Source organism: Botryllus schlosseri, chromosome 16 (genome assembly GCF_051294905.1).
Source record: "Botryllus schlosseri isolate E-star chromosome 16, Bs_hap1, whole genome shotgun sequence".
Classification (NCBI taxonomy): Eukaryota; Metazoa; Chordata; class Ascidiacea; order Stolidobranchia; family Styelidae; genus Botryllus; species Botryllus schlosseri.
This window is the reverse complement of record NC_137251.1, coordinates 16,347,240-16,366,049: the sequence shown is the minus strand read 5'-3', so window position 1 is coordinate 16,366,049 and position 18,810 is coordinate 16,347,240. Positions and strand designations below refer to the sequence as shown.

At 39.7% G+C, this 18,810-nt stretch overlaps 2 protein-coding genes across 2 annotated transcripts; one reads left to right on the top strand and one right to left on the bottom strand.

Moving 5' to 3' along the window:
* Positions 1-228: 228 nt before the first annotated feature.
* Positions 229-2,620, bottom strand: LOC145458568 (non-structural maintenance of chromosomes element 4 homolog A-like). Its single transcript, XM_080336977.1, has one exon. It carries the CDS (start codon positions 2,216-2,218, stop codon positions 1,238-1,240), a length of 981 nt encoding a protein of 326 aa, XP_080193103.1. The 5' UTR covers positions 2,219-2,620; the 3' UTR covers positions 229-1,237.
* A 3,079-nt stretch (positions 2,621-5,699) lies between these two features.
* LOC145458567 (uncharacterized) lies at positions 5,700-7,638 on the top strand. Its single transcript, XM_080336975.1, has 4 exons — positions 5,700-5,974; positions 6,322-6,671; positions 6,732-6,788; positions 7,146-7,638. The coding sequence occupies exons 1-4, from the start codon at positions 5,779-5,781 to the stop codon at positions 7,563-7,565; spliced, it is 1,023 nt and encodes a 340-aa protein (XP_080193101.1). The 5' UTR covers positions 5,700-5,778; the 3' UTR covers positions 7,566-7,638.
* Positions 7,639-18,810: the final 11,172 nt, after the last annotated feature.

Sequence of the window (18,810 nt, the reverse complement as noted above, 5' to 3'; positions counted from 1 at the left end):
TTGAGCATCCATCCGTTGTCAGCATGAAACCCAACAGGTTATCAATTACAATAGACTGAACTGAACAGTCAAATATTTTTGCCACCTCTCAAAATCACCTCCAGGGCGTCACAGCTTCACGCAAACCTCGATTTCTCATCCCGTCTCTCAAACATTTGCCGTCTGGCGTCAAGTGATTCTGGCACTACAGCCCATGTTCTCATTCTGCCACAATACAGAGGAATACCAAGTTCTGTCAATAAACATTTAATAGATCGTGCGAACAAGTTCAAAAAAGCAGAAGTGGTGGTACTCGAGAAGAACTGCATGTTAATTTTATAATCAAGCACAAATAGCAATTTCCATGCAAGTAAAGGAGTATTCTAGACCTATATAAACTGAAAATCATTCAAATCTCGTGCAAACCTACTGGAGTACTCAAGAAGTAGTGGCATTTTGTTACTGACCCTACCTGCACCAAACCTGTCTATGGACTAGTTTTGCTGAAACCAACAGTGGCTGTCGATAATGGCAATGCAGTGAATGCATTTGGCTAGTACCTATTTACCATTTTCAAAGATGTAAAATGCCGTTAGAGCGGGCAAGCAGTAGGCTACGTTCATTAGTGGTGATTGAAATTCACCATCGTTCATTGAAATTATGACCATAATCTTTGCGAAAACTCAGAAATCATAATTTCATGCAGGATGCCATATTTCTATATCGGACAAGCGCACCAACTGTTGTGTAATGTACTGGATTACTTGAATAGGGACAACTGACAGTGGTAACCTTTGTCCGGGTTTAGGGTCGGATATAAACTAGTGTCTGAGTGATACGATTATTAGGCTCAAGTATCATTTGTTAACTACTTAGTAATAGCATGAAAAATGTACCTTTTGTGTTACCACAAAGAATATTTTGACAGTCCCACATCACATTAAACATTATTTGGTATTTTCCGATTTTTCAATTTCCTTTATTTCAATTTCCAATATCCACCAACGTGTGTAGCCTTTTTAGTGCATATTTTGTATGCTGCAGTATGACCGATCATGGTTTCACAGTAGAAAAGAATAATGAAACTATAATTCGTTGACAATAAATTAGTGGCAAGGAGTGCATAATCCCACTACTCGAAAGAATCCTCTTTCCCGACTCAACTCAATGCTTAATTTAGATTCGAATTATTGTGCCCAGCACTAACTGGGACATGATTTCCGAACGAATGGCGCATTGCAATACGTCACCAACTTTTTCACGTCTTAGCTCTTTTAGAACTCGAGTTACCGCTTTGCTTCGATTTTTGAGTCGAACGTTTGATATAAGGGGTAGTTCCCTCTAATTCGTAAGCGTCAATAATATCGCGCCATTCCTCCATCGATAACGAAACCATAACCTGGCTGCATTTCTTATTCATTTGGGATTGGCGGTCTTCAGGACGCTCAATCGGTTCTACAACGGGTATGCTATTTTCGTCATCGAGGAAAATACGAACAAAACCATCTTTCACTAGGAAAGCCAAGTGAAACGCGTTCTCTATAGTCCGTCCAAATGATTCAGGGTCGACAACAAGCTCAAAATAGTCGATCGGATACGGTTGGTTTTTGTACAAGTCCCGAATTACTCGGAGAACGTTTTCGATTTCTTCAGGAGTCGCCTCTTTTTTATCTCCATCAAAACGAGTTAAATGCTGTGGATCAGCCCTACCGTCGGCGGCCATTTCAGTTGCTTTTACAGCCGTAGGCCTAATTGGTTTTGGAACAAAATCAAAAGTGCCAGACATGACTGTTAACACTGGATTTACACTCGTGTAAAACTTTGAGACATATTCCCCCATAGATTTCCAAGAGTCTGACGAAATATCAACTTTATCTTCATCCTCGGTAATGAATCTGCCTTCCATTTTTGTCACCAGTTTCTCCATGAATTCATCAGGTTCGAACGCGACTAGATCAGTTTGTAAAAGATTAGTTTTTTGACCCGCAAGTGTCACAGACAAGGCCATGAACTTCGAGTCTAGCACGCCTTCCCGAGTGGTTGTTACGCGCTTGAATAACGTGTTGGCGACATTGACATGGTCGAGTAGTTGGCCACATTCTGGCTTTATAAGCTCTTCTTTGTTGTCTTGAACCTCTTTGATTAACTTGCGGTATTCTTTACGGAGTAACATTCTCTCATTATCTGTTTGCCGATACGGCATAAGCGGGATGCCCGTCTGTTCTTCGTTACTTTCCATAGTTTAAACAAAGAAGTTCTATTATTTGAGGAAAGCTATATCCTGAAAATGGGTACAAATAACATTTAGTGACTCTGACTGACGATTTAGTCATGGAAATTTATTCTGACAATGCGGTGCAGCAGACATGTTGTCATATGTTCGAGCCAGCAAACGTGATTTCGTACTCGTAACTTTGCTCCCGCTGCCTGTAATCTCAATATAGTCAATGTGGCTTGGAAATGCCAAAACTTTGTTAAAATCGAAACTTCAGAAATAATCGCAATTTGATACCAAATAGATGTTCATGAATGCTAGTAGAATAACAAATCAAGCCTCCAAAATCCACATTTATTGTTCATTCAAATTTATAGAAGAAAATATATGAGTATTTTGTACCTCGAAATTAATTTTTGACCAGCAAACAGCAAGCATCCACACTGGCAGTCAGAATTTTTCCTGAGTGGTTACATTTGAAAGCCATAAGTTTTATCAGGCGATAGTTATGAATTATGATACACCAACACACACACACATTGTGGTGTTCATTACAAGCTCAGCAGGTACAGAGACCTCAACAAACCTCAAAATGGTGCTCACCTTAGCATGCTCCGTACCATCTGTTCTTGAACTTTTTTAGACACACCCCTCCTTATGATCGTAAAAATTTTCGCGCCCTCCTTGTCGCCATATCACAAAATACAACTGGAATGCTGGCAATCCCAACATATATTTTGATCCATGGAAGGTTATGATTGCTGACGAGAGAATTCTCAAATATCGAAATATGGAATTAGGACTATACACAGGGCAAAAACTAAGAATTGGAGGTAAATCGTGCATAACGCGAAACATTTTTTTTAGCCTATTCAACCGCAGCTTCGTGCCCCTTCAGAGGCTTTCACACCCCCTCCCCCCAGTTTGAGAACCACTGCTCTGTCTGTACCAACTTGATTTGAACACTTGAATGGGTAAGGTGCAGAGCAAACTGAGACCTATAGCGGCCCTGTGGATATAAAGCTGTATCACACAGTTCTATCAGCTGTATCACTCTACCTGTATGGAATCGGTGTCTTGTGTTCAAAAAATTCTCGATTTTTTTATTATTTTTTTTTAATACTTTGAGAATCATCGCTGCTCCCATGTTATATAAGACAAACCGTACCGAGATTCACCCGGGTATCACTCTGCAATAAGTATCACGTCTATACTATGTCTGAGATGCGCGAAGTAGTCTAGTAGGCTATCACTCAAGTATCAACCATGTCACTCAGGTATGAACTGTATCACTCAATTATCAGCTTTATCATCCAGGTTTCTCTCTACATAAAAAGTATCACACCAACACCACGTCTGGGATGCAATATAGTCAGGTATCGGAACACAAAGGTATCGTCCCCTACAGCGATTATGCAAACACGCAATGTCAGACGTAAACCAGATCATCATCATTGGTTTATTAGCATTATCAGGATGATGATAGCCAGGGCCGTGTAACAGCACTTCGTCAGCACCCCCCCCCAAAAAAAACATTGGTCTTGGGCCCTACTATAGGGTGATAAACCGCCCCCCCCTCAGGCTATATACGCTGTTTATCGCTACATATCATCTACATTGGGTGTCCATTTAGTGAGTCAGCTCTTCTCGCCTAAACGTGCAAAGCAAGAGAAATTTCTATATTTCATAATTGAGTCGGTCAATATATGATCAAGAATTGCATATAGATTGGTATCAACTTTTTTCCTCTCTCTGCTCATGCTACCGACCGGTAGAGCTGAATGAGGTGTGTTTGAAAAGGTAGGACCCCTCGAATAATAATTAATTACACATCTCCGGGTGTATACCCGTTGGCAGTATTGGGCTCCTATAGGGTGATAAACCGTCCCCCATCACATTGTTTGCTTTTGCCATGAAATTATTGTTATACTGTTTAGTGAGCCAGCGTGAAGCGCGAAAATTTTCGATAATTCATGCTACAGCTGATATATGAGTGATACAGCTGCGATACAACTGATACAGCTTTATATCCACAGGGTGGTACAGCTGATACAGCTTTATATCCACAGGGTGATACAGCTTTATATCCACAGGGCCCCTGTAGCCATGTACACAACTAATGCAATATTGATAAAAATCCCAAGTGTTGTGGCAGTTCCTCATGAGCATTGGAATAATCGCAATTCATTATACACATCATACCACAGGCATATGGGAGAATGTCCTTAGGGTGTGGTGGAGCAAATTCACAGAGCTCCTCACTTATTCGAGTCACACACTAGACTTGGACAACTAGCATATTTCCAGCTTTTCCAAATTAGATTACAATTACAGCTACAAAGTTTTAGAAATTGAGTGGAATCAGAACTAGAGCTTCAGTTATTTCCAAATAAGAAATACGGCTAATCTTATCCAAATGAAATCAGATAAGAATTACTGAATTAGCGAAAACTGGACATTGAATCAAGTTCCACTAATATCAAACCATAATTCATTCCTGTGAGCATTAGAATAGCAAATATTTGTACAGCAAGTTTGGCTCGTTTTGCACTGTTCAGTTCTCCTGTATCATTTACAGGTAAACCAGAAATTAAATTAGATTTAAAATTAGAGCATAGAAACATTTCACAATTTGGATAATTAAAAAATTGCCATTTTGCAGTAATTATACTAGAACGAACTGGTCTCCAAGTCTGCATACTAGGTTGATCAGAAGCGGGGTAATATGGGCCACATGTAGGCTACAGGCAACTGAGTCAAACGAGTCAGCTATGTGACCTGTCCAAATGCGATGGCGAACACTGTTGATCGGTGTTGATATTAGCTGAGTTTGTTTATATATCAATTTTATCCTTATAACACCACAAGATTGCGATACAATGATGAGATAGGAAGGTGAAATCAGACACCCACCTGGGCAATATAAAGAGGCACGCACAATAATGAAAAGTTATAGACGACATAAGCGGACAAAAATGAGGTGGCATTATTCAATATCATGCATGTATATTAAGAGTTGCTGGTATATATAGATTATTATAATTATGTACAGTTTAGGCTAGTTAAGATCCTTTAACATGCCTCAACCGTAGCTTTGTGAATATTTCCTGCATGAGTCACGGGTATAAATGGTTTTGTCCTTCAATTGCCATGATCATTGGTCACTGAACGGTAGGACAGGACCAGCACGTTTCCGTCACAGTAAATTGGTAACTGTTGAGAGCGATTAGCCACCAAATTTCACTTACGAGGGAAATATCAAAAAGTCAGTATTACGTAAGAACCAGAGAGTCAACAGAAACGACACCAAACAATTTGAAAAGTACGCAGCACCAGCCAATTCCCGCTCAGTATGGTCGAATGCACAACAACACGAGGAGCCGCTTTTTTCTTATTTTGTCACGAGACTTTTTCCCTCGATGTCGTTATCACGGCTACGTCACTGTCACGTGGTCAGCAACAACCAATCACAGTCCGAGTTTCAATGAAAGCTAACAACGGAATCGCCCTTATTTCAAAGTCGTACTCCTGATGAAGGTTGTTCTACGCAGGGCACATTACGCTTAGGCGGCGTTACCACCTCTATGTCGAGAACAAAGTTGATCAAGTTAGGTCCCGTCAGATCTCGCGACTGCTGTAGAGATCGCGGGAAGTTATCCGCTAAAAAGTCGAGTTCTTTAGTTAAAAACTCACCTGCTTTTGATGTATTGCGAAAGGCGACTCTGAATCCTCCAAAAGGATCGATGCTACCTCTCACGCGAAAAGACATACTTAAATTGGGTAAAAATGGATACGATTATGATTAATTTCATTATTTTCTTTATTTCAGTGGGCATTGTAAGTTGCCCAAACCCTCCCATGGTGTGACTAGATTCGGTGCTGTACCTTACACTGGAACACTCGTGACCTTTGATATATCTGTAAACGTGTCAAGTACTTATTTATATGTAGGTTATAACTGAAGTTCCATAAGTTGACTGATGTTGTCAAGTGAAGACTTGATGATTAATACACTTCGAACAATGAGAAACTGAATATTGAATTAGTTCTCTCAACGAGTTGTAAGAATGATGGAAATATACTCCTTGACTTGCATAACTAATTATTTCCTTCACTTCATTCTACAGTTAAGTATAGTACGGAACCACATTTTGAACTTGCTAACTACCATGCAAAACTTGTACATGACGGAGTACAGGTCACTTTGCCCATGCTCCACAAGAGATGGGTGGAGCTCCACAGAACCTGGGGTCTTCCAATGAACGAAGGCAAGCGCAGACAGCACTATGTGACCAGGTTCTTGGGAAAGTGCCGGCTGCTTCGTTTTGCAAAATGCCAGGGGCTCGACACAGACCGAAAAACCCTGCTAGAAGTTCGTCCGATTTTGGATGAAATTATGAAAAATGAAGAGCCCATAAGTACGAGAGCAATCAACTTCATGGAAGACCCGCAATGCACTTGCCCACCTCACGTAAAGGTAAGTAATTATGTGATGCCTTGTGATGAAAATTATTCACGATTTCAATCATCTTTGTAGATTATGAGTGACCGTGTACTGACTGAAGAAAGCAACTCTTCACCAAAACAACCCGAGGTATGCAATAAAATTTCCAATTATATCCACATTTAAGTAGACCCGCATATTTTCAACATATACTCGCGAGGGTTTATAGTCAGCAAGTACCGGACCACGACTGACCTATCGATCTCGCTTCCCATGACATGCGGCCCTATTTCTTGTCGCTTTCTTTTTCTATACTATCTTCTTCACTTACATTCAGTGTGCATGCCTCCTCTTTACATCGCCTAGGCCAAGGTGGGTGTCAGATTCCATAGACTACTCCTTGTCGCTTCGACATCTTCCTGTCTTTTCATTGTATCGCATTTTTTGTGGTGTATTGAACTGATAAAATTGCTAATAATAAACCAATGATACAATTGTTGATTTCAGCCGGTCGTGCCAGACCTTGCGGACCTCTTCAATGTGCCAAAAGCCACAAATTCATCCGCCATATCTTCACCTACAATCAACAGTCAAGAATCAATGATGCAAAATAACAGTACCTCGAAAAGAAAGTCGAAAATTCCTCTGACCGATAAGGAAAGAAGACAATTGTGCGCTTATTGTCGCCACAGATATCGTCGACGCTATGTACCTCATGTGAACTGTGAAAAAAATTTCCGACGGAGCGGATATGATTACTTGTTGCCTGAACTGTTGCTTAACGTGCGGATGTCTCTGAAACCTGACTTGGATCAGTCGATTTTGGGTCGTGATATTCATGACCAAAGTTCTATACAGTGTGTTGCAGAATTTGATGATAGTGTCTATTCTGCCTTGTTTATTAAATATAGTAACTTTAGAAGCTGACGTTACGTGCATAATTTGTGTCGTTACCTTTCCTTATTCCTTTATCACTCAAAATAAAACTGGTTCCAGTCAAGTGTTCTGGTACAAGTCACTTATAGATCGCAGGTTTCCACTAGGGATGGTTATAATGCTACGTTCGCGTTCTGTGCGTGAACCTCGGGTGTTTGAAGCAGACATGCTTCACATGGGTCTTTGTCCTTGAAATCTGGGATAATTTTATGTTAGAAAATCAATTATATTAGATGAGCAAGATCATGATGTCGATTGCTTTATTTTTTAGGAATTTTGTCATGTTACGGCAGAGTTTTGAGAAACGGGTTCACCACTAAAATGAAAGGCTGTGATGTGATGGAGCATTGGAGCTCTATTGTATACCAACTTCCGGCTCGCAGAAAGTCATGTTCATAGGGCAACTCATTGAAATTCGGAACGTTTTCTCACAATTTGGCGATTCAAGACTTGACTGCTAGTATCAATAAATAAATAAGATGTGGGTTGCTTTCACAGCTGATTTAACGTCGACTTGCAAAGTGATAATTTTATCACTCGAGCTTTCGGTGCAACGCGGACCAATTATTTTCGCAGCAATGTGTCAAAAGGAAAACAACATAATTTTTATATTTGCTTTGTTAACCGAGCAGAACGTATAGTATGAACTGTTGCAGTTTAAATATCAAGGGCTAAAACTTGGTTCTATGTCAATATGACTGCAATTATTGACAGTATTTCCATTTTCAGCTTCCTTATAGGAATTAGAGGGAAATATAGGATCTGGGTTTTTCCGAAATATCCCAGTGGCATCTCTGATTTAAATGTTCACGTTCACAGACGAACCTTGGTAGGTTCTGCATTGTGAACCTTTTCATATATTACATTTTTCACGTTGTTATAGCATCTTTGGTGATTGAAATTGATTGCATTTCAACTGCGGGCCACTAAATTCGTGGCGCTGGCAGCATAAAGAATCAACATGTACGAGCATGCACCTTGACAATCTCAAAAATGTTACCTGCTTAGTTACAAAAGTTTGCTCGAAATATCCAGTTTCCATCTCGATTTCATATGTTAATTGTATCATCAAATCCGTGCGATTGGGATGTTGGCTACTGCGTAGTTTGTTAATGGGGCAAAATCCGTTTTACATTCTGCTTGATATCGACGCAGCAACACTCAGACGCCGAATACTTCGTCCGGTCTAACCTACACTGCTAAGGCGTGAGCAGGGCCGTAACAGCACTTCGCCAGCCCCCCCCCCCCCCCCCCAAAAAAAAAAAACTTTGGTCGTGGGCCCCCCATAGGGTTATAGACCGAACTCCAGCGATACCCTCTTTACCGCTATTTATGGTATGCCTTGGGAGTTTCTTTAGTGAATCAGCTTTTGTCGCCTAAACGCGCGAAACGCGGGAAATTTCTAGAATTAATGACTGAATAGGTTAGTATGATCGGAAATTGCATATATATTGTTATCAATTTTTATCTTCTCTCTGCTCACGTAATCAGATTTGCCGGTAGAGCTGAGTGAGGTGTGTTTGAAAAGGTAGGACCACTCAATATAATTAAACATCTTTGGGCGTATACCCGTTGTTAGGGACGAAACAGCACCTCGTCAGGCCCCCAAAAACGTGGGTCTTGGACTCCCATAGGGTGACGAAACGACCCCTCCATGCTCCATCACGTTGTTCGCGTTTGTCACGAAATCATCTGTACTGTATTGTGAGCCAGCGCGAAGAGCGAAAATTTTCTATAATTTATGATAAAATCGGTCAATCAGATCGGCGATTGCATATATATTATGCTATCAATTTATTGCCCTCTCTACTCACGTAATTAGATTTACCGGTAGAGCTGAGTGAAGTGTCTTGAAAACGGGAGGGCCCGTAAATAATAATTAAACATCTTCGGGCGGGCGGACCCGTTGATATGACTTCGTTACATGATGTTATTTCGTGACTTCCAGTCTGTTATATCAAAAAATATAGAATCGCCCAAACGTAGGCTTCTAAACTAAGAGATGCACACGATTTCAAATTGGTATTTCTTCACTGGCATAAAATTTTTCCCAGCGGGATGGTATTTGTCTTGTGAGGTTCAGATTGCAAAGACAGGAACATTCGGCGCCATTCATTTAGGCGCCTATGGACAATTAAACCTATATGTATTTTGTATATATAACGAAGTCTTTGGTCAGCATAAGGGCATAGACGCTTTCGGCCAAGGTTTTCTCGCTGCCGATGACTCATAGTTAAGTGACTTTGGTATGAGCCTACGGACAATTACCACCCGATGTAGTCGACGCATATCGATATGGGATGGTTGGAACCCTCAAAATAGTCTGTTCATCAGCAATAGTACATATATTTCCTCAAAGGAGCTATTTTTACCCTATATTTTCAATTGCCAATCCAGTATGATGTCGCAATTGAATATCCGTGACGTCATGGGTTAAAAATAAATAAAAAAATAAAAACATGTTTTAAATGATAGGGCCTTGTTGTTTGTTTTAAATTGATTTTTGTTTTAAATTCAACCCTATCTGCATTCGTAATAATGTTGAGGAGTCGGTGTTAATGGATTTTCTACAACATAGGCTATACCAGAGGTCTCAAACTCAAATGTGCTCGCGGGCCATTTTTCTAGTTTTGACGACGCCGCGGGCCGCAGCATTTATAGGGGTATTCCATTTGTTTCCAAGTAGGCCTTATTTGGCGGGAGTGAATTGTCCTACTGCAAGTGAGCCGATCCAGCAGACTGACAGTAAACACATATCGTCAAAATTTGATTTACTCTTGTATCAATTTAGGCCTGGCACGAAAAGAATCATCGCATTTATAACTATTTGAATAGAAGTGTTTTTGTACTTGATATATATTAATTATAAGACATAGACACCATATGGGCGGACTAACGTATGATGCCATCATAAAAGCTATCGGGTTATAATTTTTCAGCTAATATGAATATTTTGAATATAACAGATTGATTGTAGAGACTGATCTGATATCAAAACATTTTTAGGTTGAGCATTGTAATTCCAATCGAGGATACGGGTATACTTCTGATATAAGCTATTAATCCCATGGCCAAATATCTTCTAATAGAAGCAGAAAAAAATATAAATATAATATAAATATATTAATGAATGTGTCCTAGGGATTGAAATGTCGGAACGCCGAACGGCCAATTGTTGTTACATCGTTGGAGCGCTCCACTACGGTACTCGGTACCTTAAAGTGACTTTAATAGCATGGTTTAGCGACCAAAGATGTAACTAACAGATTGCCAATGGTTGTCATAAGTACTTGTGTAGTTAGCGAAATACCAAGCTGCGACTTTCTGATCTATTTACTATTCCCCTGATACGCGTTTAGTATGTTGCGTTCATGGTTCTAACAAATCCACGGTATTCCGAGTCTCTCCGAGTCCACTCTAGTCATTTTCATTTTGCCAACGAGTTAGCCCGAGTCTGAGTAATTCTAAGAAAGGTCGCATCCAAGTCCAACTCACAAATATCAGACACGAATCGTCTAAGGGTCAGGTTTTGTCATCATGATGTGGAAATGTTGCGAAATAGTGCAATTGGTGTGATAGTGAAGTTTGATGAATAGCTTCAAGCTTTAGGAGCAATTTAAGAGGGAATTTCCACTTTATAACCTGAAAAGATATATGTGACACTTATATATTGTCAAATTAATAAAAATCTAAAATGTCGTCGCGGGCCGCACAAAATACCCTGGCGGGCCGCATGCGGCCCGCGGGCCGCGTGTTTGAGACCTCTGGGCTATACCATTGCCATCTATATGTTCCACTACATCCTATATCGTAGCATCATTCGAAATCAGATCTGGTAGGGACGTAAAGCTGCAACTGGAATTTCAGGGGAGTGCGGGTAGCCTAATTCGCTGTAAAGCAGAGTCAATCTTGAGGAAATGCTATGACTGGGTGCCTTTATTTTGTGCTAGGAAACGTATGACACTTGTGGAAACTTATGAAACTTATGAAAACTTATGAAAACTTATGAAAGTTATGAAACTTATGGAAACTTATGAAATTTATGAAACTTATGAAAACTTATGAAACTTATGAAAACTTATGAAAACTTATGAAACTTATGAAACTTATGGAAACTATGACTTCTTGTTTTTGTTCCAATCTTACATCTCATTCATGTAAAAATATCAACCATCATGGTGGTTCTTTGGATCGCCCAAACTGCAGATTACAAATTTGGACTTTACCTTGAGTCCATAAGCGTGTTCTCGTAACATATGTAACAAAACAAATCTAGGTCATTACGACACTTTTTCTGTCCAGCTATCACTCAATTTTTAACATACTTATTGAAACGCCCATGAATTGAAATTTCCGAAAATGATAGCAAGGGACTAATATTAAAAATAGTGGGAAAGCGTGTTAAATTTGAGCCCACTAATCATCGGTGATGAAATATGCGTCATTTGACTCTTTCTGGAGCCTAAATGAGGGGGGTGTTAATTGTCGTAATCTGTTGGGAAAAATACTCTCTAAATGATAATTTTCAAGATGAAACTAACTATTGCTTCATCAGTGCACTACAACGCACATGTTAGTACTCCGTATGAGATGATATAAACTAATCTAAGCCCATTCACCTCCTCAAGCACGAGTTGACCTATTACTCACAGACATAGCCTACTTACTTTTCATGGCATATGTAGGAAGAGGCAATATCTCAAAAATAGAGCCAATTCGGCAAATGTAATGCCGTTTTTGGACTCAGCGCCCCTGATTTACGCCTAAATTGATATCACGTTTCATGATTTTTGAAAAACATATTTTTCTTGCCCTGTGTTATCAAGGCTAATATTGCAATAGTAGGCCTATACAATATAGTACATTCAGATTATACCACCACATGCTAACAATGCCGTTATTCCAAACAATCGAATTCGCAAAACTAGACGATGATTTGTCGATTGAATGCAGTTGCAAACCAATAGCTCTCACACAATATAAGTTGCTATGTCTTGATGTGGCGTAGTCGGACGATGGAATTTGATTCATCATTTTAAAATCATCATTTGGCTTTCTCTGAAGACCGGGGTTGGGGTAGGTCTGCGGCCATTTGGTCAGCATAAGGTATAGACTACAACGGTGCGACCAAAGATATTTTGAATTTTATTCTTGTACCTTATTCATGTACCGTACATACAGCGGTTTCGAATTTGTATTTTCACTCTCTCTCTCTCTCTCTGCGAATACAACTTTTGTTTCATTTTTTTCAAAAAAATCTAAATTTGGTGTGTGCCTTTTTTGCTTTCCCGGATGTGGTGTCAATCTCACCTAATGGTAACTAAAGTGAATACTCAACACTGCCATCGGATGGTTATAATGTGGCCTATAAACATATGTTCAGCATTGGCTGGCTTGAGGGATTATTTACGTCAAACTATTTCTTACTTAAAATCTCAACTTTTGTTAGAAATACAATACAAACATTGCATTTGCTCAGAATTACTTCGCGGGCCGGATTAAATCGGCTGGCCAGCCGGTCGAGTGGTCGGATGGTAACCAAGTCACTCCGAGTCACAAGTCAATTTCACTTTTATAGTTTTGACTCGAGTTAAGTCGAGTTATTTTCAATTCACCACCGAGTCAGTGAGAAGAGGGCCGAGTCCAAGTCATTGGCTCATTGCGTGTGTTCACTGTTCAGTTTTGAGCTCAATTCAGTTCAACCCACTTTTTCAATTTCAACTTTGCTCTGGTGATAGAATGACTCGCATTCGTAATATCGTAATTTTCCTCAGTCCTAGCAGTTTGGGCCCTATTTTCCAAGAATCAGGACTCATAGACCAAATACCAATATGGTATAGATGACTTGACTATTCTTCGAAGTTGCAATGATAGGCCCTATGTCTGTCTTGGCTGTCCTAGTCTCGAGTAATATGACTTGGCTCGAGTCATGCACAATGACTCGAGTACAAGTCGAGTCAATACACAAAAAAATGACCTGAGTCCAGTCGAGTCACAAAAAAATCGTGACTCGATTCATCACAACCCAGTCCAAATATAGCAAAGTATGCCGTATACCAATTAAAGAGAGAGAGAGAGAGAGTCTTTATTTTTCATCAAACCAAAATACATAACACACGGCAGTGGTGGTGGTACAGAAAATATGCATGCACAGTATTCGGTATTAGATAGGAATGATCGATAAGACCGTGAGGGTCATCTAGTCTGATCACACCAGCATCAAACAGGTACACTTGACTCTAAACAGTCTGGCTGTAAAAAAAGTTACAGTAGTTAAAAAAAATAAAATAGAAGAAAAATTAAACGATGGTAGCAAATGATCAATGAAGCAATGTCTGGGCGAGGTAGGGCGACAGTGTTAGTGTAACGATAAGAGGTGATCAAGTAGGGCTTTTTTGAATCTATCATAAGGCAATTCACGGATATGTGGCGGTAATGCATTCCAAATGATAGGTCCCGAGTAGTCGATAGATCTCTTAGTTAGGTTGCTATTGGGTGGGGGTAAGTAGATATTCCCCTTTGACGAGGATCTCGTGTAATGGGAATGGACATTTTTAGCAGGTATGAAAAAGTCATCAAACACAGGAGGCAGACTATTGGAGAAATATTTGTGAACAACTTTTGATACTTCGAAGCGATACAGCTCATCAACTCGCAAAATTCGATGCTTACGGTAGTAAGGCGATAGATTGGTACGTAAAGGTACAGATGAGATCAGCCGTATCGCACGGTTTTGCAGGGTTCGAATTCTGCACAGAAATGTTTTGTATGCACTTCCCCATACTACGATTCCATATTGCAGGTGAGAGTGGAAAAGAGAAAAAATATATGGTTCGTAGTATTGATCTGGAAACCAAAGATTGCAGACGGGTCAAAAGTCAAAAGTGTATCGGTCTCTTCCAGAGTTGGATCAATTGTAATTTGTAATTGTAATTGAATGTAATTAATTACATTTTTCAATGTAATTGTAATGTAATTGTAATTGAAGCATTTTTATTTTGTGTAATTGTAATTGTAATTGTAATTTGACAAAAATTTTGCTCAATTACAATTTCAATTACATTAAATTGCTATTGAGACCTGACAAGCACAACATAAAACAATTGACTTATAATGCATTCTCTTTAAATGTCGACAAGGAATTTGGTGGATCCATTCGCGGAAGCCCTTGACTGCGCCCTTGCGGGCGAAGTTTTTTTTATTTTTACCGCTATGCTGGCCTCGGCTGCCATTGTATACAATTTTTAGATTAAATAGTATATTCATATTGAAATGAACCCGAATATTTTCGGCTGACACTCGTCAGGGGTAATCGTCAGCAACTAGTAGAGAATTGGAAAGAACATTGTATATCAACAATCGTATCACAAAATATGACGTCACCAGCATGAAATTTCGAATGAGAGAGCGTTCAATGTACTATTTTTAGGTGATACACGAACTCCTTTTGTTGACAGAGTTTTGGTTGGTGTATTTTGATAAAAGTTGATTCCAAGGCACACAAATGGAATTGTGAACGGCCTCGACCTACGATTCGAAATCGGTCGTCTCGATAATTATTCGCACAAATCGGATTATCCAACAGATGTTTGCCGATGGCAGAATTAATTGCCTTTGATCGATCAGCATCAATCTTAAGTGGATGAGTTAAGGGTGAGCTTTTCACATCGCGTGACGCACGTGTTCTGATAAATCTGGGGACATGTTGGTTTATGCGGTCCTGCAGACGTCTTGACGTTCTTCCCACGTAGCCACAATCACAGTGGCACCTATATTCGTACACTACATTACTTTGTTGAAGTGCAGGAAGCACGTCTTTGCGTGTTGAAGGGAGCAGTTGTGTTGTTGTAAAAATCACATTGGTTTTGACTGTATCGTAACATTTACCGACAGCAGAAATCAATTGTTTTTCAAAGCGGGTGGAAATGGGGCCAATCCAAGGTAGATGGATATAAACATCTTTTATTGTTCGTGCGGTGGGCTCTGTTCGTTTTCTGCGTTGAATTGCGTTAATTTCCTCTCCATGCCGCGGCTGATGACGTGTTCAGGGTAACCGTTATCAAGTAAGATTTTTCGGATGTAGTCAAGTTCTAAACTCAGTTTGTTACCCGAACATATCATCAACGCTCTATGCACGAGTGTGCCTATGAGGTTAATTTTTCTGCGCCGAGGACTAAATGAATTCCAGCGAAGGTATTGGCCTGTGAATGTCGGTTTTCTGAAAACAGACGTTTCAAATTTGTTGGTATTGCGCTTTTCAACTAATACGTCCAGAAATGATAATGAGTTATTGCGTTCTTTTTCTATTGTGAATTGCAAGGCCGGGTGAAGCGAGTTTAAGCGAATGAGAAATTGGTCACACTCCGATTCATTCCTGAAAATGACAAATGTATCATCTACGTATCGGCGGTACAATAGTGGTTTGGATTTTTAGATTACTAACCAACGGATGGATTCGCAACACGTGACTCACGATTGAATACGCCGACAAGCGAACTGCTGAGCCGGCTAAAAGCAGCAGAATTGATATTCCCATAGCTGGTGATCCAAGCGTCGAAATTTGATATGTATGGTCCTAATCGAAAGCTAGTGTCGCACTGATTCCGCAATAAAAGTATATTTCCAGGCAATGGTACCATCCCAAAATAGTCGTGAAAGTCTGGGAATCGGCATTGTTCTGAACAATCGCTGGGCGTAATTGGTAATTGTTGTGGTCATGCTGCTGCAGCGCTCTCACTTTTCAGAACAGTCGGCCTTAAACGGCTATTTTTGAGCAGTTACATTGCCCTGGTGAGATTTTATTTTGTATTTTCGGAATTAGTACATCAATAGCTTACGATAAAGACCAGATGCATCAAATTTGGACGCATGGATCGCCAGCTCTAGGACTACAAAGTTTGCTGATTTTAGCCGGCTCTGCAGTACGTTTGTCGGTGCATTCATCCGTGACTCACATCTTGCGCATCCATCAGTGGGTTGGCAATCTACAATACGATTTCATATCACGATGCTGCATCGTTGTTTCGTCTGGCTAACTAACCAGACCACTGGATATTATATAACGTCTTATCTGACAAAGCACGGTTTTGTTTTTACTCCTCATCCTAATTCCTACGTCCCTCGATAAAAATAATATTATTTCTTTAATTATATACTATAGACGCAAATCCAACACGTGCATATATTATAATACCTTTTCAACGACATACTGCACCCTATCCTTAATCCTAACCCATAGGAAATTAGGTAAATAACATTTTACATTTCCAATTACGTGAGCCATAATTACCGAGCATTCAAAACACGGTTATATTTCGCCACAATGACATCTCACATAGCATACTATGTACGCACAGAAACGCATTTATTACTACACAATCTGAACTAGACTTGAATTGTTGTTGAATACGACGCTACGGTTGTCAAGGAGCACGATTGAATTTATGATTATTAAATTACATGTTCAACAGCAGCAATTGTAATTGTAATTGTAATGTAATTGAAGCATGCAAGGAGTAATTGTAATTGTAATTGTAATTTGATATTTTTAGCATGGAGTAATTGTAATTGTAATGTAATTGAAACATTCATGAAAGTAATTATAATTGTAATTGTAATTGAACTGAAATAATGTAATTGATCCAACTCTGGTCTCTTCTAGATAGTTCAAAACTTGTTTGTTTGCATTGTTACAGTGCTAATTACTCGGCCTGTGCTTTAAATTGTCATATATACGTTTCCAATCCATCATCCGTGATACAAGTCTATCAGGGCGGGTGGGTAGCGGTCACTCAAAAACGATGAACAGGCATGTTAAAAATAGAAGTGGAGGCTGAAGGCAGACATTTAAATAAGATTTGGAGCACCAGAGGGGACCCCGTCCTTTTAGTTTATGGTTAGCAGGTCACCGTGTTTGTAGGTAGGTATATTTTGATCGGCTTTATGAGGAAAACGGAGTAAAATATATAGACGCTCGTCGGCTGGCTGAGGCCGGGAATGCGCGGATTTCAGGGCATTTGCCATCAGCGAAAATTTCAAAACAACTGGGCTGAATATTAAGATTACACACAGCCCCGGGCCACGACCAGCTTTGTAATACCCCAAATATATTTCGTCATCTCAATAGAAGAAGGGGCCCGGGGTTAATGCGATTTAAACGACTTAAGAATGTTTCATTTTTCGCATTGTTTTGAATGATGACACTGAGTGAATAATATAATAATTCACTGTTATCTATTTAAAAATAAAATACGCCACGGAATATAGTTTAAGCTTTAGATTCGACCCGCCAACCTATTTGTTTCTTCTCATTTGGCCAGCCAGTAGAAAGGCAGGCACCTGCAGACTCGGTTATATGGTGGATGAGTGGCGTATAGTCTGAGTGGTGCGTATATAAATTTAGCGCTGAAATGCGATGATGGACATGCGCTGTAGGCTACTTCACATGTCATTTGTAGGGCCGGGCACAGTGATTCTAGTACAGGATTATTGAAATTATAGGGCTCCCTTTCCATTGAGAAATATATTTATACTCAGTGTTATAACACTGTCACTGTCTCGTTGTTTTTCCTAACATGGTAGATTTGAAATCCCAGTTAGTCATATCACCCAGGATCCAAAACATGTAGCACGGAGATAACACACGATAACGGAATGACATTTCTGTAACAGAGATGAACGGATTAGATATCGCATTATCTTAATATCCTGGTTTAATACTTGCAATAATTTCTTTGTGGTAACATTAAAAAGTAGGGGAGATGTGGGCCGATGAAACACTGGGACCAAAAATACTTCAAAAATTCTCCGTGATAATCCCATGATTACACTGCGCGAATTTGTCTACAAGTGCATGCTGGCAGAATCTTTCCTCACATGGGAATCAAGCAAAATACTTTGACTAACTAATCATGCAACATCATAAACAAGCCTACATATCGACACCATATCTGTAATAATTACCTGTGGTGTTTTATCGCTATGCCGAGCTGTTTCGAAGTCAAAATGTCGATCTAGCGACAATAGGTATATGTAATGTACCCTCAAATTTGTAAGTTTGAGGCGATATAGAAACAGGAATTTATGACAACATTTGAGTTATTATATATTCTATTATTGACGGTTACGACCAAGCATTTTCCTTTGACTTGCTATAGCTTAGAATATTAAATTACAAAGCTAGAAAAGTTGGAGCATTGGAGTTCTCGAATGCCTGTCTCATAGGTACCCGAGTCCC